The 23,060-nt window shown below is 41.7% G+C and overlaps 2 protein-coding genes across 3 annotated transcripts; both read right to left on the bottom strand.

The window, feature by feature from the left end:
* Positions 1-1,944: 1,944 nt before the first annotated feature.
* On the bottom strand, positions 1,945-13,455 carry hip1r (huntingtin interacting protein 1 related). The gene is made up of 33 exons (XM_030065028.1): positions 13,375-13,455; positions 12,979-13,042; positions 12,493-12,635; positions 12,313-12,369; positions 12,069-12,149; positions 11,842-11,918; positions 11,660-11,721; positions 11,416-11,556; positions 10,866-10,923; positions 10,700-10,775; positions 10,438-10,575; positions 10,213-10,335; positions 9,937-10,120; positions 9,749-9,837; positions 9,507-9,623; positions 9,023-9,124; positions 8,710-8,904; positions 8,373-8,483; positions 7,711-7,905; positions 7,480-7,627; positions 7,204-7,290; positions 6,347-6,454; positions 6,083-6,219; positions 5,591-5,701; positions 5,409-5,467; positions 5,281-5,311; positions 5,106-5,168; positions 4,063-4,163; positions 3,817-3,922; positions 3,582-3,705; positions 3,416-3,477; positions 2,339-3,004; positions 1,945-2,223 (listed from the first exon to the last, which is right to left on the bottom strand). Exons 1-33 carry the CDS (start codon positions 13,453-13,455, stop codon positions 2,188-2,190), a joined length of 3,933 nt encoding a protein of 1,310 aa, XP_029920888.1. The 3' UTR covers positions 1,945-2,187.
* Positions 13,456-13,848: 393 nt separating this feature from the next.
* On the bottom strand, positions 13,849-22,521 carry ccdc62 (coiled-coil domain containing 62). 2 transcript variants are annotated; one of them, XM_030065029.1, is made up of 13 exons: positions 22,037-22,519; positions 21,596-21,636; positions 21,346-21,489; positions 19,831-20,023; positions 19,367-19,533; positions 18,837-18,938; positions 18,554-18,725; positions 17,957-18,058; positions 17,171-17,259; positions 16,603-16,703; positions 14,995-15,136; positions 14,607-14,790; positions 13,849-14,467 (listed from the first exon to the last, which is right to left on the bottom strand). In XM_030065029.1, exons 1-13 carry the CDS (start codon positions 22,113-22,115, stop codon positions 14,433-14,435), a joined length of 1,551 nt encoding a protein of 516 aa, XP_029920889.1. In that variant the 5' UTR covers positions 22,116-22,519; the 3' UTR covers positions 13,849-14,432. The 2 variants fall into 2 exon arrangements, with proteins under 2 accessions (XP_029920889.1, XP_029920890.1); XM_030065030.1 differs by lacking the exon at positions 13,849-14,467 and having other exon boundaries at positions 14,649-14,790; positions 14,995-15,132; positions 22,037-22,521.
* Between the last annotated feature and the right edge of the window lie 539 nt (positions 22,522-23,060).

The raw sequence follows: 23,060 nt of genomic DNA, 5'->3' as shown, positions 1-23,060 counted from the left end.
CAAGCCGGCCACTGTGACACACACACAAAACACCCCGGTCACACCTTTCACAATAATAATACAAACAAGATCATGTGTTCTGCAACATCTCTCTGATAACACAACTCATCAAGTCCATAATCCATACAGTGTTTAAAAGGGAAATCTCAAGTTAATAAAATGCAGTTGTGGTCATTTATTTGTTTGAAAATGTGGGTCAGTGCAAAATGTCTCACCACACAAACCATACATTAATAGCTGGGCCATATGGGCTCAAGAATGATGTTGTGGGCTGTCAAAAATATAGAAAGAAATCCTGAAACGTATTAATACCAGACAGTTTAGAAACTAGGCTATCTCAAGAGTCAGTAACATTTATTTTAATATGTCTCAGTTGTTTATGAAGCCATCGTTTCAATCCTATACCATATAGGAATAATACAGGACTTCGGAAGAGCCTGATTAAATTGCCCCATGTTTGTCATATATCAGGCTGTAAATGTTTAGGAATCCTCAAACTTCAATCCGGTAGGTGACAGACAATTTGGGAAATACAAACTCAACCACAAGGACATTCACTGAGTATGGCGAGGTGGTGCATGGACACTTTTAGCAAAAGATGTGAAACTATAGACTGGAATAATGCTGCCCGGTAGTGACTTTATAACCTTAATATCAACATTTTGATTCCACTGTGGTTCAAAGACCCCTCAAAGTCCCCTGTGCAACAAAATCCCACTGGGACCCAGGAGGGCAAAAAGCTGATATAAAGTAAAAATTATTAATAATAAACAAATAAATCCTATAGGGGGGCAAAACTCCAGTGTGCAGGTTCATGCATTTTACTTAAGTTGGTATTTTTTAGCATTTCTAATTTTTTATGATTATGAGCACAAAGGCCAGACAACACTGGACTAATATCTACTGCAGCCCATTTTTGATAAATAAATAAATAAAAACAGGACTACACCACTGTAATTGGGCGCACCTGCACCAGAAAACTGCACATTTACATTCCAATCATAAAGACAGCAGCTAATTTCTAATTTCACAAACTCTTTGCCCATTGCTACATAGTGAGAGACCACTTCCAGGTTTGGTGAACCACATAAATTACAATTTGGACGTCTGTTTGATGCTTTTACTCTGAAGGCCGTGTCATCTGATTTCCGGTGTTGTCCTCTCTCTGTGTCTGTGGCTTGACGCAGGCAGCTCCTCTGTGCGGTGAGATTGCAGTTTGTATTGCGCATGTCAGGAATAACAGACAGATGAGGTCGCTGTCAGAGTGCATATGGGCTGATAACGTTAGAGCTATTTATTTTCATATGACCCATCAGTCCCACGCAGCTAACCAATGTTTAGTAAAACTGGACAACTAAAGGCTCAACTTTCATTGTGTGACTGAGCGGCTGAAAATTCAATCTGTAAAGACTAGGCATGAATTTAAAATCCTCGTTGCAAAGAATAATTTCTTTTTATGATGAAAAGTTTACCTCCAACAACTTCAAAGACAACAGTTTGATTCTCTCTGTTATATTTTATACACAACCTCAGTGTAGGCTATACAGTACATTCACAGTACATGCTTCAGACTTAACTTTTTCATGTTATAAACATGGTGAATATGGAAATAATTCACTTTTCCCTTTCATAATATTACATATTTTGGTCCTCACATTTTTCCTGCTCTGTGACCCTTTTCTGTGGATTTATGATTTCATGTGTACTTGATGTACCCTTATTTTATCATTCTTTCAAAACTGCACTGCTCTTTATGCTTGCCTGAAATGTGAATTGCTTGTATTGGGTGTAATGGTGGAAAACTAAATGTTGATGCAGGTGTGATTTGAGTGATTTTGACAATTTTAATATGCACACTCTATGGTCATGGAAATAAAACATTACTTTCAGAGCAGAAATCAGACCAACCATAATGACTGCAAATAACTCAGATGACGGTGGACAGGTGCCATAATGTGCTTTAATAAATCAGATTTACAGCAATAATTAGGAACAGAATAAAGTTTGGGAAAGCATGATCACAAAAATTACAATGAACAACCTTTACTGCATTCCATGACTATTACACAACAAAAGATCAAATGTAGCTGGAATCAACATTTTTATAAAAATGGATATTTATGTTTTTAATATTTGCAACAGCACAGTGGAAGCTATTAGATGAGATTCTTCTCTCCCAGTGAGAATTCAAGATTCTCCTGTTCCCGCATCACTTCGTTTGAACTGCAGTCGAACAAAACACAAAACAGGACAGTCACATACATGTACCACCTGCATGAATCTCTTGTCAGATCATGGGATGAATTCCCTAATGTAGCAGATAGGGGTCAGCACTCACCGCGTTCTTCAGCAGGTTTCCAGATTTGACAAAGATGTTGGATTTCCTTGTAGAGGCTGGTTTGCTGGGCTCTGGGCTGCTCTGAGGGGCTGCCTGAGGCTGAGCGGTCGGCTGAGACTGGGAGAAGTTTGGTGTGTGTGACACAGGTGGCAGCTGTGAATACGACTGAGGTTTTAAGTAGTTTTGGGATTGGTTTGCTGTGTAGGGCTGAGTTGCTGTGAAAGGCTGAGTTGGGAGGTAGTGCTGGGAGGGTGTGTATGATTGGGAAGGTGTGTAAGACTGGGCCTGGGAGTAGGACTGTGTGGGTGTGTAAGACTGGGCCTGGGAGTAGGACTGTGTGGGTGTGTATGACTGGGCTGGTGAGTAGGACTGTGTGGGTGTGTACGACTGGGGCAGAGAGAAACTCTGAGTTTGAGGTTGTAAGAACGGATTGGATGGTGTGAAGCTCTGGGTGTTTGTGTTTGGCTGTGTTTGTGAATAAGACTGGGGCACGACGGGGGAGTCCAGCAGAGTGGGCGGCGGCGGTGGCGGGAAGCTATCAGCGTCATCGTTCTGGTCCGCCGCAGCGAGAGACTCAGAGGTATCAAGCACATAATGCCTCTTCCTCAGCTCCCCCAGACGGACACGCTCCTGCTCCAGCTTGGTCTCCAGCTCCAGCACTCTCACCTGAGTATAGGAGAACAAAACACCATGTATTTGAAGGAAATAATAGACCACATACATTGCAATTACCTACTTACATTTGTGCATAACTGCACACCATTCAATTGTTTATTAACCATTTAACTGTGCAATATTGTAGAATTAATGCACATATTTCAACATAATGCACACTTTTTTTTTTTTTTTTTTTTTTTACAATTTTATAAGTAACATATGCTTAAATTTCTTACTTCTTATTCTATTTCTTATCATTTAATTCTTCTGAGAATTTGAGCAACTGCAACTGACTCAGTTTCCCCTTGATGATTCTGATTTGATTCTGATTTACTTTCGACATGCAGAAAAAAATGACATCTTTGATGAATGGTGACATCAAAGATGACATAAGACCTGGTGAGTTCCAAGCAGCTTTACCTGAGCCTCCATCTCCTCTTTTTTCAGCTTAATCACAGACATACTGGAGAAGTCCATGACACCTGTGAAGCCAGCAAGAAAGCAAACAACCCCACAGAGAATCAGTAACTGGTATATGCATTAAGACCCTTGATAGGAACTGGCATGCTTCTTAACTTCCTATCACCTTGGTCAGTGATCTGCTGCTGCCCGTGTTTGGTGGAGGTGACAACCACAGCAGCCATGTCGTTGACGTGTCGTGAGGCCTGCTGCAGTGTGGACAGCTTCTTGTTGTTACGGTCAGCCTTCACCTGGACACAGTCAAACACAGCAGGTCTGGTCACAATACTTAATGAGGCATAGCTATAGAGATTACATTGTTTAACAGCCAGACAAGAGGATGTTTTGGCTTGAGTTTATACCTTGGAGGCAGCGACTAGCTGGGCAGTGCTGGCGGCGATCTCATGTGAACAGGCGATGAGCTCCTCGTATTTACCCTGGTCAGTCACGACCCGGTCAGCTGACTCACTGACAGCAGAGAGACAAACACACAGTCCCACAATAACGTCCTTAAACTTGCAGCACATGCATTACATAGTAATCACAACGAGTACAGTGGGTAATAAATGGATAATGATGTTCTGGCTTAAACTGTCAATGTCACTTACAGCATCTCTGTGGCCCCCCAGCCCACAGCCTTAGAGGCTGAGATTAGTCCCTCTGTCCATCTTGAGTTTTTGGCATAAAATTCTTGCACAGAGGCCGCCCCCTATGGAGAGAAAGAGCACATCCTTTAAAGCAGTGCTGTCAGAGACAAATTAGGTAGTTGGCCGTATTTGTTCAAATGAGACCTCATTATTTTTTGCTAATGTCAAGTCGACATGGATATTTTAGGCTACTTCCTGATTCATTATCTTTAATCAGCAATTTTGTAGCCTATAACAATCAAGAAATTGCATGTTGGCTCATGAAAATAACACATAATGTACAATTAAATAAAGCAGGAGAGAGAAATGCAACAAATATATAGCATACAGGTTTGCCCTTTACCTCCCAGAAGAAAATACTGCTTTCCATCTGTCTTGAAAAAAATCTACATTTATGGCCCCCAGGTTCATATCTTTTACATCCATGCTTTAAAGCATCTTCCTGTGATTGTTGCCCATTCAGATCATAAACAGCAATGCATGTGTAACATCTTCAGTAGACCAGATCAAACTGAAGTGATCAAGGCCACACTGACACGCCATATTAGTAATGAGGACGGTGATTTTGACATGACTTGTTTGTCAAATAACATGTTTACCGACATGTACAAAAATGTACAAACACTTTTGGCCTGCTGATCACAGCAGTGCTGAAGGACCTGAGCAGATCAGCTCAAGAAGTCCATGCTGTATATGCGCAATATATTTATTTGGATATGTTTGGATGTGTGCCACCTGGACGTGTCAGCCTTACATCACAGATCAACAATGGGCGGCCATCTCTTGGAGGGATGGATGTTCAGTATTTCTATTGCTTTGAGATGTTGGGGCTGTTAGTCTAGGACATTACTTGCACTGATAATAATTCTGAGTCGCTGCCTCAGAGCTGAAAAAGCAGCTCTTGTGGGCATATACAAGCAAAGCATCTGCCCCTTTTTAAAGCTTTAAGTCTCTTCTGAAGTTTGAGTGAGAGCTTTAAATGGCATTGTATCAAACCAACTCACCCTGCCTCCTTCCACAATGTCTTTTTGCAAGTCAGTAGCAGCTGTCACCAGCATATGAATGGCCTGGAGAGGAAAAATACCAACAAAATGCATAACGGGTGATTCTGAATGTTAAGAAAAATTAAAATTAAATAAAAACAAACAATAAAATTATGTAAAAATGAAGACTTCTTACCTTCATCAGGTCCGAACAGGATCCAAGGATACTGTGATAAAAAAAAAACAAAGATCCCAATGAGAGGAGGTGAGAAAATGGAGTAAAGAAGAAAATAAGACATCTATTAGACAATATATTTTACTCACCTCTGGTTGACCTCTAGTTTAATGCCAGATGTGTCTTTCCTTGCCTGATTTAGCATCTCCTGAGAAAAAAAGAGTTTGAGCAAGAGCAATCAGACATGTTGGTTTCATCATGTAGTGTATGTGTCTTTGTGTTTGTGTGTGTGTGTGTTTCTCTGTCATAATGTGTGATCATGTGTCCTCACATCCATGCGCAGCACAGCCTCCTCAATAGCAGTCGATGTAGCAATCATCTCTTTATCCACCATGCTTCCCAGCTCCTCCTTTAGCACATCCTGCCCTTTTGGACGCAACTCCTGACCAAGAAAAGAGACGACTCCATTTAAAATATTCATCATACTTTGTCTCAAAGCAAGAACTGGTAAACTGTTGCTATCTTTTTGGCATGGCTTAACACAGACCATTATTCAGTAAATTACCATTTGGGGTTTTCTAGTTGCTTCAACTTGCTTAATGATGATTTATAAAGTGTGTACAACCTCATTAACAACTGAATTATAAACCATTCATACACCCTTTATAAGGGTAGTCTTGTGTTTGTGCAGTTTGCTATTCTGCCTCAGGTTCAATTTTATATTACATCCATACTAAACTACAAGTAAGTTAACAAACTCATACAGTTACCTCACCACCACCACCACCACAAAAAAAAAAAAAAAATCAGTTTGCCCCCAAACCTGTCCCATGGTGAGGATGCGCTGAACAGTGTAGCGTATTGCAGAGGGGTCCGCTCTTGGTAAGGTGGCTTGGAGCTTCAGCTCCCTCAGGAACTGCAGAGTGTGGGTGGCACAATCCCGACAGCTGTCAGTCAAACCTTGACCAGACAAAAAAGCAGAAAGGAGTGCTTATTGTGTGTTTGTTGTGGATATAGTGCAAAGATTTAATCATGACATAATGTGTGTGTGGGTGTGTGTGTGTGTGTGTGTGTGAGTGAGTCTTACGATCAGCCTGGTCAGTGGGAGCAGCGTGGGAGGTTGCTGCTCCGTTGACAATAGTGTCAGCAGTGAGGTGGGAGAACTGCGTTACTGTTCTCAACAAACCACTGGCATCTAGAGAGAAGATCATATGAAATGATCTCAGTTTAAAGCTCTGTTTGCATGTAAACATACCTAAAATGTTTAGCATTTTAAAGGTACAATTCACCAAACATACAAAAAAAAAAAAAAAAAAAAAAAAAAAATCCCACTTATATCTAGTCCATCCAGATATTTTCTGTGTGATTTGGTGAAGTTTCCACTCTGTAATGATCTTCCCTGTCTGGCTGGTTGAATAACCATTCGCAGAGCTCAAACCAGCATAAATTTACTATGTGGAAAAACTCAGCAGCAACTGCTCTTTCCAAAAACAATGACATGGAGATCTAAGATACATGCCTCAGAGATAAAAAGCTCCACTGCAAAATATTTCTTGCCAAACAACACTGATAAACTGTATTTATCAACGCCAAAGAATGACCACTTAGAGGTGAACGGATACAGTTTGCTGTGCTCTTGAGCAGGAAATAGTTCTCAGCAAAACTCTTCACCCCTGGGGGCTGTGGATTATACTGGGTATCCATGTCACTGCCATTTTATTGGATTGCTAGGAGACAGGGAAGGTCACTGTAGACTGGAAACATCACCAAATCACACATAACAACTGCATAGGGTTCACTTAACTTGTGTATCCCAGTAGAAGTTTAAATCCACCACTAGCAAACAGTCAGCAACAACATCATTTCAATAAGCAAACAGAGAGAGGGAAAAGGATTGAGAGAGACAGAAAAAGAGAGGAAGAGCACACATGACTGTTTACACACCATTCATGTTTCCCAAATAGGCCAAATGGCTCTGCTGCATTTTGTCTATGGAGCCCAGAGTGATCTCAGCACGGTTCATGAGGTAATCTGAAAGACAGCGGGAGAAATGGTGCCAAAATTGAAGGGAAAAGCTAAATGGTAAGTGGAAGGAATGACTGTGTGAATATACATCAGCTTATCTATGAACTACAGCAACTGTGACTTTGAGACTGCCTGGTGCTGAGACAACCAGACAGCTTACTGGAATGAATGAGTGAAAGAAAGAAAGAGATTAACCTGGTGAGCTGGTGCAGCGGACATGTATGGGGTCATCCAGTTTGGCCACAGCATCCAGTATGATGCCCTCAGCCTCCACCACTGCACACTGCAGCAGACAGAACTGCTCCTCCTGCAGCTTCTGGGTCAGCTCACCTTCACGACAAGCCTGGGACAACACACGCAAACTCATCAGCTTGGTAACTAAAGATGACCAAATTCATAGCAGCTTCACCTCACAGCCACACACACCTGAGACTGCAGTTGAGCCTGCAGGCTTCCCAGTTCTCTGCTGCTCCTCTGTCTCTCCTGGTCCAGGGAGCTCTGCTGGAGCTGTGCTTGCTGTCTGAGGGAGTTCAGCTCGGCCTCGTGATCCCTCACAGAGCGCAGCAGCACGTCCCTCTCTGCCTGCAGCCCCGCTATCGTACTGTTCAGGTGGGATCCAGCCTGGCAAACACACACATATCAAGAATTATAGCCCATAGTTTTCCTCAAAACGCCTCACGGACAGTGTAAGAAGTCAGATGTCTGCATTAGTGTGCAGTATTGACAATATGACCTGTTTGTGTTGCTAGAGGAAAGGTCACAGGTTCACCAAAATGGACAGATGCCATGCTCTAGGCAACATGAATGCTGTCACCAAAGTTCACCGCAATTCACCAAATACATTTTAAGATATTCTGCTACTTATTTTGACAAGTTGGCCTGCTGGTGGCACTAAATTAAAAGTCACAGGGTCACCAAAATTGACAGGTTTCATCATCAAGGATTCCACATGAATTCTGTCACCAAAATTTACCACTAAATGGATTTGATGTCCATCTGGACCTGACTGCTGACCGACCGACCAGCACAGTGACTGTAGACCCTGCTTCCCAACAAGGGCAACAAGGATTAGAAACAAACATTCCTACCATGTCTTTGCTTTGCAGGGCACTATTTGCACGTGCCAGGTCCGCCTGCGTCTTGTCCAGCTCTCTTCTCAGTCTGTCAATTTCTAACTTCTGCTCTGCATTGATGGCAAGCTGAAAAACACAGGTATCGTGCACAAGCACAACTGAATGAGAGTCCAGAGAAATCCAAACCTGACCTGAGGTTCATTTGAAACAGAATTTGTGAGTGTTTGATGTCTGAAGACCTTCACATCACTTTGTAAGCGCTATTTTGTAAAGTGCTATGTAAATAAAGTTTAAGTAGTTGCTCAGATTGTTTTTTGTGCATATGGTTTGACTCTCTGTGGTCAGTCCATACCTGCTGCTGTAGCTGAGCCCTGAGGGCCTCCAGCTCTCGGTTGTACCTGTCCTTCTCCATGTCCAGGGCGCTCTGCTGGTGTTGTGCTTGTTGTCTCAGGGAGGAAAGCTCTGCGTCTTTCTCCCTGGCGGAGCGCAGCAACATGTCCCGCTCTGCCTGCAGCCCTGCTATGGTGCTGCTCAGCTGGGAACCCTCCTGAGGACAATGAAGAAAAGATAGATATTGTGGCAACCTCACAGTTGAATATAAAAAGTCACTCATTAATAAGTGTGCACATTTATTTAGTTTTGCATCCCTTTTTCATCGGTCTTACCATTTCTCTATTTCCCAGAGCACTGTGAACGTGACTCAGCTCTGCTCTTTGCTCCAGTAACTCTTTGTTTAGCCGGTCAATCTCCTGCTGCTGGTGGTCAATCTAATCAGGAGAGGAGACAATATTAAGAATACTTTTATTTAGTTAAAAGAGGGATATAATAGTCTATGTACTGCAGTGTATGCCTCAAAGGTTAAAGGGACACTTCACCCATAAGTTCATGACGTGTGTCAACAAGCACTTTCGTCCAAGCGGCTCAAGCTGGTCAACTAATTTTGCTAGCATTTTGCTGTTGTAAAAGTGTAAAATTACAGACCCAGTTTTTTCCCACTGGATCAGAGGTGGGTGACATTTTTGGAATTTGAGTTTACTATGAAGGCCTGCAAGTAAAACTTTCTTTGTTGAGGACTGAAGCAGCACACTGTGAGTATTTGATATAAAAATTAGGCAGTATGGGTGAAGTATCCCTTTAACGAGTGCCCACCTTGGTTTTGTTCTCCTGTCTCAAAGATTCCAGCTCGCCAGCCAGCTGCTGTTTGGCCCTCAGCAGGTTCTCTTGGTCTTGTTTCGTACCGGTCAGCAGCTTCACTGTGTCAGCATTCTGCACACACACCAACAAATACACAGGTCACAGTAACAAATGCCTCATTAGACACCGAGCAAGAGTAAACATATCGATTAATGTGTGGGGAGTCAAACTTGTAGTTATAATAAGGACAACTGTACCTTCTTCATTAGGTCAGCATGACTGGTAACCAGCTCTGCGTGCCTCTCTTTGAGCTGAGAAAAGCGAAGCTCTGCAGCCTGAGCCCTAGCTGTGTTCAGGAGAGAGGATCAATAGGAAACACTGACATAATGTGGCTCAGCTACTTTTCTACTCCTGTTTCAAATGTAAGGAAAAAGCATGAACTCACTGTCTGCCTCCTTGAATCCAATCTGCGCTCCTGCGTTGGCAACACTGGCACACCGCAAAGCCTCTACTTCCATCCGCAGGTGTTCATTGTCCACCAAAGCCATCTGTTTATGGGTGCGCTGCTCCTCCAGCTCAGCCTCCAGGCGGTTCACTTGAGACTTCAACTCAACTACACACTTCTGAGCCTGAAAATAAAAAGGAGGAACACAGGGGTTATCCGTGTTTAAAATGATGGTATGCAGTACACATGTAAACACACACAAAAACACAGCCTTGCCTCGCTCTTGATGAGCTGCAGCTCTGGTTTGAGCACCTCCAGCTCCTTCCTCAGAGCCTCAGTCTCTGTCTCCCTCTGCTCCATCACAGCATCTGGTACTCCCATTTGACTGAGCATGTAGTACTGCCACAAAAAATAAAGAAAAAATTGCCATAATAACAGACAAATAAGTGGAAAGCATTAACAGTGTATAGCATCTTTTTACTCCCGTATGTCTAACTGCACCTGTGGTATCTGTGGCATTTCCTTGTACTCTGGCTGTGGCTCCACCTCTTCTTCCTCATGATGTTCCTCATTAGGTATAACTACCACCGGCCTCTTATATTCACCCAAAGCAGCAGCCCGGAGGAAGTTTGGAGGAGCCTGTGGGTATTCCACAAACAAAATGCATGTCACCAGGTGGAAATGCGAGTACATACACAGGAATGTACAAGCAGGAGCATGCAACACAAACTCATGTTGTGGAAACACACAACCGATCACTTACATCTGGTAGATCAGGTATCTGGATGATGGTTTTAAAGAACTCAGTTTCTCTGGCTCTGTTAAAGAACTGTGTGAGACTGAAAGACAGACAGTTGTCGCCAATAAATCTCTGGTGCACAGGGTAATAAATGTGTTTATTTATCTTTGTTCAATAAATGATAATGTACCTGGTAAATAGATCACGGAACCGCTCCCGGTGTCCAAGAAGAGCATCTGGTGAGATCCCTGTAAGGCAGAGAATATGACTGATGCAGAGTTTAAATATGAAACAAACTGATGTATGTGTACATGTGTATTAGGGCTGGGACGATATGCAATATACTTGGGTGCCGATTCAATATGTATTGGGATTCTGAAGTAACACATTTGTACAACATGTAAAAACCTGACTCGTGGGTGCCCCGTGGAACCCATTTTCATCATGAGGTCAGAGGTCATGGGGCCTCTTTGAAAATGACCATGCCAGTTTTTCCCTCGCCAAAATGCAGCCGAACATAGGAGTAATATTTTGCCCCCTTGGCCCCTAGCATGACATGTTTGGGGTTAACGAATTCCTTAGGTTGTCAGATTTTATACGATACCAACATCTTTACTTTAAATCGATTCAGCTATCGTAGAAAGAAAAATAATAATAATAAAAAGAATCACAATACTTAAATGAATCGTCTTTTTTCCCCACCCCCAATGTGTCTGTGTGTCTGTGTGTCTGTCACTCACGGCTGTGAAGCTTGAACATCAGTCTGACAGAGAAGTGATAGAGAAAGCTGCAGTCCAGTATGAGGGGGATCAAAGGTGCCAATCTGCACTGCCCAGCTGGAGTTGTAGATTTGGCCCCGTTGGTATCCAGCTGACGCAGCACTGTGAACAAAAATAGACACAGCAATGAAGGCAAATTAAAAGAGGTAGATCAGCATTATAATAACGTTATAATGTAATGTGATAATGTTTTGAGGGTTTTAACCTGTCTCAGCCATCTTCAAGCCAGCATCCATGTAATTTAAGAGTTCATCCGTCATATCTAACCTGCAAAGAAATGAAAGACGCTTCATGCATTTAGCCACAAATGTAATGCTAAACAGTATCAAAGGTAGTAGTTGTTCAACAGCAACAGTGCACAGCTGTGGGTAAAGAGGGGAAACTTACACTCTGTTCATGTCAACTCCCGCCTCCCTCTCCACCGTCTCATCGCTGGCCTCCAGGTTAGCTGGGATTGTCTTGTGCTGTGGAAGAGAACTTGTGTTTGTTTTTTGCGCTAAAACTGTGTTTTTCCATTGCTTCATAATGTTTTCCTAACAACACTAACACTGAAGAGATTGTGATATCTCATCATATGTAAATAATATACTAAAGAAAACCTTATTCAGTCTCACCTTTGTGTGAAATTCCATTTTAAGGCAAAGGTATTTGGCAGATAGTGCAACAATGTGACCATATCGATCGTGCAAGTTTCCCTGTGGGGCAAAAAACCAACTCACAAACACATATCTTTCCATATTTAGATGCTACAAAAAGTAGGTAGAATGGTGGGAAATTGATGTACCTCTGTCTAACGTATTGAGAATTTTGTCTGCATTTCTCACATTTAACAAGTTGTGGTTTCAGTGTATCACTCACCCAGAGAACGCCCATGTCTTTGATATTGCGGCAGTATCTGTGGGAATCTCTGACAGCCTGCAGGTCAGACACGAGACAGGGATTATTAATGATGCCGGGACATCACCGTCACAAGTGGAAAGGGTGTGAAAGAGCAAGGAACAGGAAGCTGGAGGACATCAGTATATAATGTGAGCTTACATTGGGGTGTCCATCCCTCAGCACTTTGTGCAGCAGGCTGCAGACCTTCCAGCTGATAATGGAGTTGCTGGACAGAGGCAGGTTCAGGATGTAGGACCAAAAGGTGGTGGCTCCACCCTCCTTATGTGACCCCATGATGATATCATCACAGTTGTCAAGGAAACTCAAGAGACAAAAATAGTAGTGTGCAATACAGAGGGGTGGAAATACTCCTATGTAGATGTGAAAAATACTGTAACAGCCTATAGCACAAGGCCTATGTAGCAGCAGTAACAGCCTATATGGTTGGAGCCAATTTTCCATTCAACATCCCGGTAATTCTTTAGTAAGCTTTTTACCTTAGGCTATGAATGATGGAAGCTTTTAAGTAAAATCTTTGCAGTTTAAAAACTAATTTCACACAAAACCAAACTTATTTCAGGTTTGATTATCCAGAGGTTGATATGAAAATTGAACTAGGCCTGTAATATTGACTTATAAGGATACTGCGTACATATTTCTCTTTCAGCGGTGTTTCGCTCGAGGTGATAGTTTTGCTTATGCTGTGGAGCTGAAAGAAACAAGAGGGACATCAGGATTATCTTTTATCACATGATCACATGGACCGTTTCCATACAACTTAGTATCTAATAGCCTAATCTGCTGCTAAACCATAAAAACTTAAAAAACTGCCGCAAATATTTAAATATTTAAAAGGTTTATCGTAGTTAATTATTAAACATTTACAATTACGCATTATCCAACACAAATGTCTCTGCTCCGATTTGTTATCTCTGGGTACGCAGATAGAATGTATTAGTCCGGTGTTTTCGAGAATATTGTACCCTATGTAAAGATTAACAAAATTTCTTTAACCCTCCCAAAAAAAAAAAAAAAACTTACCTGCTGTTTACCAAACTGCTCTTTTTCCGCAGCCAAAGCTTTTTCAGTCTTATTTTCACTTTTGTTCTTCGATTTACTCATGTTGCTGTTGTAATCCACAAAGTAAATGTCACAAGTATCAGTCCGTTGTGGTTTCAACCTGGTTCTCCGGCCGAGTTCACCTGCGTGCGCTGTCGCCTCTCACAAACCTGACGCGTCAGGTGTGCCGCACGTCTCCAAATCCTATTCCTCTTAAGTTCGCCCTTCCCTCGTTGTAAGGGGCCAATAATCGCGCTCTTACCTATATCTAAGAGTTGGAAAACAACGGACACGAGACTACAGCACCGTTTCTCTTGTGCTTAAAACAGCACCAGCTTCTAGCCAACCTGTAAAAACTGCGCACTGGTAATTCGCAAATCATTTAAAAATATACACTATTAAAATGCATTGTGTAAGAATAAAACTGCATCACGCAAATAAAACGTGGTATTTTAATTTTTTTTTTTTTTTTTTAAATCAAAAATACTCAGAGGATCACCATGTCATGGTAAGTCAAAACTCTTAAAATCAAAGCTGTTTGTCCCTGAGTCATCAGGCAAGTTGTAAGCAGTGAAACTGGAATGACAATCACAGGACGCACCACTCAACAGCCTGTAGGACTGGTTTCACATCCCAGCCACGCTTGATAAGCATGGCTCTTTAAAAAGTCTGGAGCAGGATAAAAAATAAAATATATATCTATATGTTCAATTGTTGTGCATATACAAACACCTATTTACAACATGTACATTCAGTAATCAACATGCAGCAATGTAAATGAGCTTCAGAGTATAAATATATTCAAGACCTCATGATCATTGTTACAAGTCAAATGCAGAAAACAGTCACTGACTACACAGGGTTCAGTCTTTGGTAAAACAGGAAGTTCATTTTTGTATTTTAGTGTACTATTGCCAACTCAAAACACAGACCCCAGAGCTCAAAAGTATAGCACATGGTGTCACTTTGGTCAGTGTGGAAGTTAGGAAGTCCCTCTTGAAAAATGTGTGTCCAAGTCATCGTCAAGCTGTCCACGTGGTTCACTGAGGCTGCCTTTGGGTGGAGTCTGACTGAGCTGTTGGAAAAAACATACAGCACAGTTACGTCTTTGTGGGTTACACCTAAACCTGTCACGCCCTTGTTGTCACACCCCACAAATGGAAACAGACAAAGAAGAAAGGGTCGTGAGACACAGCATGATGGTAACCACCCACCTTGTGTGTTTGAGGGGTTTGGGGGGTGGGGAGGTGTCTGGCATGTACAGCGGTGATGGGGCTGAATGGTCCCACTGTCCTGACTTTTGTTGAGGCTGGTGTCACTGTTCTGCAAGGATCTGGGGGGTTTCAGCGAGGTGCGCTCCAAACTGGCCTGCACCTGCCCAGACTCATCTAACAACCGCTGTAAAGAACAGAAGGAAAAGGCAAGGTCACCCAGATATTGCATATGCTTGACACATTCAAGACTGCAACACAAAAAGAATATAAATAAGGATGAAAATATTAACTGATCTTGACATATACAGAGACAAGGCGGTTGACAGTCTATGAGCGGTCAGCAATCTATTTTTGACATATTGCAATTAGTTTTGCGTTGTTCTCTTACATCCTTCAAGTCGGCAGAGAAGAATCCCAGGTCAGCACTGACTGTGCTTTGCAAACTGGCCGCTGGTGGAGTAGGAATGTTGTTGACAGGCACAGAATTCCTCTCAATGAGGCAAGAAGGCAAAAAGCTGTCCAGATCCTGGCTAGGAAGCAAACAGAGACAACATCTCACATTTTTTTCTGCACCTGTAGATGTTAACTATATTCAAATCTTGGTGATTCGTACTAGTTTCACTCAGCCCTTTTACAATATGCACTAAGGTGTACCAAGTTAAACAATCATTTGTTAATGTATAAGATTATTATGGGTCTTCTATAAGGTGTAACAGTATGGGAGACTGTGTGTGTGGATGAGACTGGTTCAATGTCCCTTTGGTTTTCAGTCCCAGTGTCACTGATACAGTTAAACCCACAACTATTACCTGTCTGCTCACTTCGGTATGTTGGCAAACTGTCTCAAAAGAGTTCACAAAGACTTCAGAATCTACAAATAGTCCAGTTGACCTCGATTCAACTCTATGTGAATAGCCATGACCTGGATGTCTAAGAACCTACACAGATGTCTCTAAAGAGGAGTTTGTCTTTTTATGTGTCCACACTAACTTTCTCAAATCTAGTCATGCAAGCTGCACAACTATGCTGATCATTAAATATCTTGTATTACTGGCACCATCAATAAACTCTCAGCAAGGAAAGATCTGGACACAACTGCTCCTGCTATGCTTGTGCAACTGGCTGAATCACATCCATAACTTACTGTCCAAAAGGAATTAGGCTCTTCTTGCTCTCCATCATAACTAGTGTAACCAAAGTTAGCCATCCTGTGGGAAGGCCATCCTGTCTGCCCAACAAACACATTACTACTTCCAATTACTGTCAGCGCCTCTGTCTCTACAACTGGCTGTTTTCAAAAAGCTGAGGAATGGGTATCTCGGTCATTATATCCTCCAACACAATTTCTGTACTCTGTAACGTAATTATTTATTTACCCTGTTCTTTCCTGGCGAATGGAGGGATGGTCAACACCAACAATTTGGCTTGAGCTACAACTCAAAGAGCCCTCTGGGACACTCTCTTTCTCTGTCTCCTGCTGTTCTTGTCTCTCTGCCTGACCCTGACAGTTTGTGGACAACACAGCAATTGGTGACATCACAGCCAAAGTTCCAGTGGTGTCTGTTCCTGATCTTCCTGCATCCTGGTTACTGTCAGGGAATGTATAAAGATACAAAGAATGTAGAGAGACTTTTCATACATTCCTTGGTTACTGTGTTTTGTCTGATACTGACTTGCGTGGTGACTGTAATTACATCTAGACTTTGCATTGAGTGAGAGTGTACAACTCAAGTGAGTGAGTTCAGAAGTTTCCCTGTAACCCTCTGGTTACATCAATGGTTTCAGAGGATAATACACTTTTAATTCCTCTCTCTCCCTTGGTCCATGTTTCTGTTGTTAGCATGGGGATCAGGGGGTTAGGGGGGTTAGTTGATACTCTGAACTCTTTCTTATAACCTGGCCGCATACAGACTGCTCATCCCGATTATCAAGGGGATGCATGCACCAAATCATCCACACACTCTTCCTCATCATGCCCTCTCTACACACTGTTCACCTGCAAAGGGGTTCCTGAACGCTCTTCTCCCTCAGGGATTCCCGGGCACTTTCCAGGTTCAGCTGCAACAGCTGAAGGTCATTCTGTTGATTCTCACACACCTGAAATTCACACATACAGTGTTGTCTTTATTACTTTAATTATTCATTATTTCAATTATTCAACATCTGTAACAAAAAACCCACACTGTCATTTCCAAAATATCACAAAAATGTGGTGCTGAACAAGACGATTTCTTGTCTTTATTGTGCAGTCTTAAGATATAATGGACAGTAGTGAGGCAGAAGCACACAGCCAAGGTGAGGACGTTGCTGGAACACCCTAAGGTATGTGGTGAAACCAGAAAAACACCTCTGACATCACTGTGAGGACGAGGAACGAGGAAAGAATTATTCCCTAGATTGTGATACAAAAACTGGAAAGTTGCTTTGCTATTATATAGTGTTAATTTATCATTGCTCATTGTTGTTCTTTGTTTTATAGCCATTCCATAGTAGTAAAGGTGGAGAAAAAGTATTGGGTAAAAGCTGCTTTTTACTGAGAAAGGTATCAAAAAATGATGATGTACCTGTCGCAGACAGCGCAGCTCAGACTCTGCACGCTGCTGTCTGGAGCTAGCCAGTGTGAGCAGTTCATCTTTCCAGCTGTCTCCCTCCCCTGGTAGGAAAGATCAAATGTGACGATTACTCATTATTGTCCGAAGTGGAGTAGAGCTAGCTTTTCTGGTTAACAGGAACAAGCTGACAGGTATCTAAAACAAGCCATTGCTGTATGAAGCAAAATCAACAGAGGAAACCTTAAAGGATGAGATAGGAAATTACTGTACACACAGAATATTCAGACTATCACAGTATTGCTGCAAAATTAATCAAAACTGGATTAGTGCAATATCTAAATCACAGCAGCTACAGTTTTTTGATAAAGGTTTAGTTCAAGAGTGCACTGTTATAAATGAAGTATATGGAGCTACAGAGATTCTCCAAATGTAACCAAAAAAAAAAAAAAAAAAAAGCTTGATGGTTTAGTGCAGACCATGGCAAAAATCACATCAAATTCATTTAGCTTTTTTCACTGAAAATGAAAATTATGATGCAAAAATGATCAATCCCACTAAAATCATAAATATTATCACAATATCTGTGAATAATTTAAATTTAATTTTTTTTTTTTTTACCATATCATGCAGCCCTACACCACAGTCATGGCCTCCATGTGTTTCTCCAAATGAACCAAGCTTTGGCTAATTTTCACATTAGCTGTGTTCCCTAACAATGGTGGTTTGATTTGCGTGGATAAATGAAATTATACATTTGCAGTCTCTTCAAATATAATGTGCTGATTTGCAGCAGTGTACCTGACAGGAGCAGATCCCTGTGAAGCAGCTCGTGACTCTGTTTGAGGCGGATGATCTCTTCTCTCTGGGCGCTGCTTTGTGCTATTTGCTGCTGTAGGTCCTCTACAGCCAGGACAGGATACAGAACAGAATAAGAAGGGTCAGCCGCCTACATTTGTGCTTCTCGCATGGTGTAGGCCAATTTATTGCTGGACCCCAACTGGGGGCGAAGGCCAAGAAACTGGCATGCCACTCACAGTTGGTTAGTACACTTAGTAAATGTTTTTTTTTTTTTTTTTTTTTTTCCCCCCAGAAATTAGATAGTGAAGCCTCCTAGTGGCAACATTAAACACTGCTAGGAATGAGGTTTGGCAATCACAGCCCCGGCTGTTAAAGCTCTACATTAATAATAATTACTAAGAAAAGATGTGTAAGGATACTGTGACATGACTGAATAAAACAGATACTCTGGAGTTTTTATAGTTTGTATTGTGAATGGAGTCCTTATTTGAAGGCTTTTAACTCTTTTTCAATGAAGCATACTATCTAATCATGTCTTCTTCTGCAAGCATTTTGGTCCTTGTAACTATAAAATTAAGTTTTAAGCCTGGAATGTACCTTTAAGTAGTGTGTTTTCATGCTTGGCCTCCCTGTAACGTTGTTTTTTTTCCTTCAGCTCTTTCAGGAGTCTGCTTTCCTCTGAGCGACTCTCCTTCAGTGATGTCTCCATGTCCTGCAGGCGTGCTGTGAGCTCCACAATACGAATGTTCGCCTCAGTCATATCTTTGTCCTAATGGGTGAAACAATGACATTTGCCATTGTTATAACTAGGAGACAGATATAAGGCTATCCTATAAATATATAATAATTACCATGTCACATAACCTGTTCAATAATGTACCTTGAATTTGAGCATGGCACTCAGTTCTTCCTCCCTGACCTGCAGAGAGCCAACTTGAGAGGACAGAGCCATGACTGTAGAGTTGAGGCTTTGATTTTTCTCCTAAGGAAATAAAAGCAACTGAAACACTTAACATCAAAAGTAAGATGCTAGGCGCTGCTTCATCAGATGTTTTGTTGCATTTGCTTCATAATAACAACACTGGTTACCATAAAATAAAATATATTTTTCAGTTACTGTTGGGTCAGAAACTATATCCATGAACTTGTCACTGAAACCATAAAAATCAAGCATTAAAGATATTGAAGAACAGAGCTGATTTCTCTGCTAAGATTAAAATAAGCATTACTGAACAACTGACATCATTTTCAATTTCAGGCTAATGCTGATCAAAATGTCACTGTGTCAGTGCTGAATACAATTCTGAGCAGTGTTGGAACTACAGTTTTCATTTGACTGCTGCAAGGTAATCAGGGTATTTATTTGATAAAGCAAGACTGCACGACTGTGCACTCATGTTCAACCAATACCTCAAAATCTTGACATTTTTGGCTGGTGTGCTGTTGTTTCTCTTCAAGCTTGTGAAGCTGCTCCTGGGTAACAATGAGCTCTTTCTGGACCCCCCTCTCCCTGGTTTCCACAAAGCAGACACGTTTAGACAAGACCCTGATCACCTCATTACGCTTCTGCAGCTCATCTATGCAAAAACAAAAAAACAGCACACATCAATGAATATCAAGTAAGACGGTACAATCTGACAGAACACATCAGTTGAACGTGTACAGCTGTCAACATGGCAAGGTGAACCACCTGGAAATACACTGATTTGCTGTAAGCCAAATGTCCACAAAGGCCCACACTGGTTCTACCCATAAAATTTCTATGTTTATGATTCATCATTTACCATGACCTGTGGCTTTGAAAACAGATGGAAGTCAAAAGGATGACAATACATCAGTAGCAGAATAAAGTCTTCCGATCTCAGTGTCCTCACCATCCAAACGGGCACACCTCTGCTCCAAGGTAAGCACCCTCTGGCGATCCTGTTCCCAGGCCAGAAGCTGCTTCTGGTGGAAAGCAGCCATGCTGTTGAGCTCTCTGTCCCTGTCTCTCATCTCCACAATCAGCAGCTGCAGCTCCCTCCTCTGCCTCTGGATCATGGCACTGTCCATACCACTCACTGAAACCTTCAACAAACACAATCAGAGTCCAAACACAGTTAAAACCACAAAAATCATTTCGATAATGAAGACAGAAAATAATATTGGCAATTTATAGTGGAGGCATATTCTCCGGTTTTAAATAACTATTTACATTACCTATCTAACATGCAAATGCCTTTTCTGTATAACAAACAAGTGAGAGTGATGGTGTGAAAAATATCTAGTTTGCATTCGAAAGGGTCAACAGTAGATGCCACATAGAAGAGGTATTCATCATCTGAAAACTGGGAGGCTGAAGATTGATTTGAGATGCACCTCAACACTGGGTGTCAAGTTTTTTTTTATTCATAAATCTGTCATAAACATTGTGTTTTTAAGATGTCTACTTATTTATGTATTTAGAATGTATAAGGGTTAAAACATTATGATCCAATGATATGATGGTGACTCCTATGCCTATTTATGTCTCATAAGTTGTGGCAGCAATTGTTGACTTGATATCATTTGTCACACAGATTTGGTGCAAAATTTGACCATTTTTAACCACTTGAGAACTGGTCAAAAATACCTCTAAAATGCCACATCAGGATACCAGGACCTTGAAGAACACCACTGAAAATTTTCTTGTTTTGATTTGATGTTAAAAAAAAAAAAAAAAAAAAAAAAAAAAAACTTTGGATACTTGGAGCTTTCTGCAGGCACTGCATTTTTCAGCAAATGGGTGGCAAGAATTGTGTTCTGGAAATTGCTTAGAAACTCCCCTTTAGTGTCAATATCCTTAAAAAACCAAACATAGTGTATCTGAAAAGCTTCATGAGGCTGTGATTATCCAAGAGGTCACAAAAGGTCATTTTACACAGTGATTTAAAAAATGGTCTCACTGCAATGAAATGAGTACTATGGAGGCTAATTTCATCACACAATAACATTGGGATCACTAAATGCATAGGAGTCTCAAGTTTCCAGTCAATCCCAGTTGATGCAACTCCAAGACTTTCTAGGCACTATCTAGGCCTGTATGCAGATATACACCATTTTAGATCAAAATAACACATCTGTACTACATGCAAAAAAACAGCATGGTTTTTGCAACAAACTGCATGGGATTAGCTCGTGGTGGGCATGTCTGCAAAGGGGAGACTCGTGGGTGCCCATAGGACCCATTTACATTCACATATCTTGAGGTCAGAGATCAAGGGACTCCTTTAAAATGGCTTTGCCATTTTCCCCTCAACCTTTTTCCTAACTTTGGAGCGATATTTAGCCCCCTTACCCCCATCTAATGTGAGTGTGTCCTATGAGGCTATGGTTATGTATGGGAGAGCCAAAGACAATATTTAGCTCACCTGAGTGTCTTGTAAGATGGGATGGCAAAAGGAGTCTGTGGGGAGGGGCTCAGTACTTTTAGTCAACCCTCTTGTCATCCTGTGTACCTCACTGTTGGATGGCATGAAAACATGGCTTGCCTCCCGAGGAGATCCACCATTTTCCTGGAAAGTAGCATTATCATTTCCATAAGACATAATGCATGCGTGACTATGAGGAATCAAAACAACTTCACTTATGGACAAAGATAACATTACTGTTGTTACCAACCTTAGTCACTGGAGTACTGTGGCGGGGATGAAATGAAGTGTCTGAAAACAGTTAGAGGGGAATTGTTTACCATGAGGCTCTGGTGTAACCTTGGCCAGTGGTTCTCAACCTTTTCTATACTGCAGACTGGCAGATTAACCGTGAAAAGTGTAAAACCCATGAACCTATCACTGTTATACACTCTCACTGGGTTAACTTCTAGTCAGTTAAATAACAGAGAAATTCAAAATCCCTGGAACCTCCTCAAGGACCCTAGGTTGAGAACCGCTGACTAAAGTCACCACAGAACATGTTACTTTATGCCTGTTTCTAGGTCCAAATTATAGTTACTTGTTGCTTGCTTTATTTACACTAACGATTCATCCACCTAGGTAGGCCTATCTAAACATCATGAAGGGACTGCTGTGATTAAACTGTACTCAATGATAGCTTTGTGTTTACCAGATGAACACGGTAAACAGGTTGATGTCTTTCCATGTCTTCCACTAGAATGGCATGGTCTTCGCCTTTCGTCCATCATAAGTCACACATACCAACTATTTTTTTCTCAAGTCAATATCAAGTCCTCCAATTTTCTTAAATTTGTCGCTACCAAACACCCGGCGAGATAACTTTAAGCTAGTTTGTCAGGTTATCCTACTTTCTCCACTGTCGGGCTCATGGATATCTTTGGTTAGCGCTAAACAAGGGGCATGCAAGATAGTTAGCGAGCACGGCTAACGTCCAGAATGTCTCTCCGACTTAAAGTTAGATAAAAGTTTTCTAATTAGCTGGAGTCACTAATAATGGCGAACTTGAGTCGATAACTTCCCAGAGACAGTATATTTAACACTGGTGATGTTACGTTAGCCTATCCCGAAGTCAGGCAGAGCCTCTCATACCGCCCCCGACATTTTGAAAGTAAACCGTCGAACGAGGAACAGCGCATGCTGCGTGAGGACCATGACGTCACCGCGTCGAGGACAGTTGACCAGATATCTACACTACTCACAAAAAGTTAGGGATATTTGGCTTTTGGGTGAAATTTATGGAAAATGTAAAATGTTCACGCTACAGTGATATTATATCATGAAAGTAGGGCATTCAAGTAGAAGCATACACTGGTGATTTCCTCATCTCAAACTATTTCTTAAAACAAAAGCCAACAACAGTGGTGGATATACCACAACAAAAAATGTCAGTGTCAATAACTTGTCATGTGCCCTTGAGCATCAATTACAGCTTGACAACGACGTCTCATGCTGTTCACAAGTCGACTTATTGTCTGCTGAGGCATGGCATCCCACTCTTCTTGAAGGGCGGCCCTCAGGACATTGAGGTTCTGGGGTACAGAGCTCCGAGCCTCTACACGGCGACTCAGCTGATCCCATAGGTTTTCTATGGGATGCAGGTCTGGAGAAAGTGCAGGCCACTCCATCTGAGGTACCCCAGTCTCCAGCAGCCGTTCCCTAATGATACGACCTCG

The sequence above is a fragment of the Myripristis murdjan genome, chromosome 12, assembly GCF_902150065.1.
Source record: "Myripristis murdjan chromosome 12, fMyrMur1.1, whole genome shotgun sequence".
NCBI classification, from domain to species: domain Eukaryota; kingdom Metazoa; phylum Chordata; class Actinopteri; order Holocentriformes; family Holocentridae; genus Myripristis; species Myripristis murdjan.
Note: the sequence above shows the minus strand (reverse complement) of the source record. Positions and strands in the feature narration are given on the sequence as shown.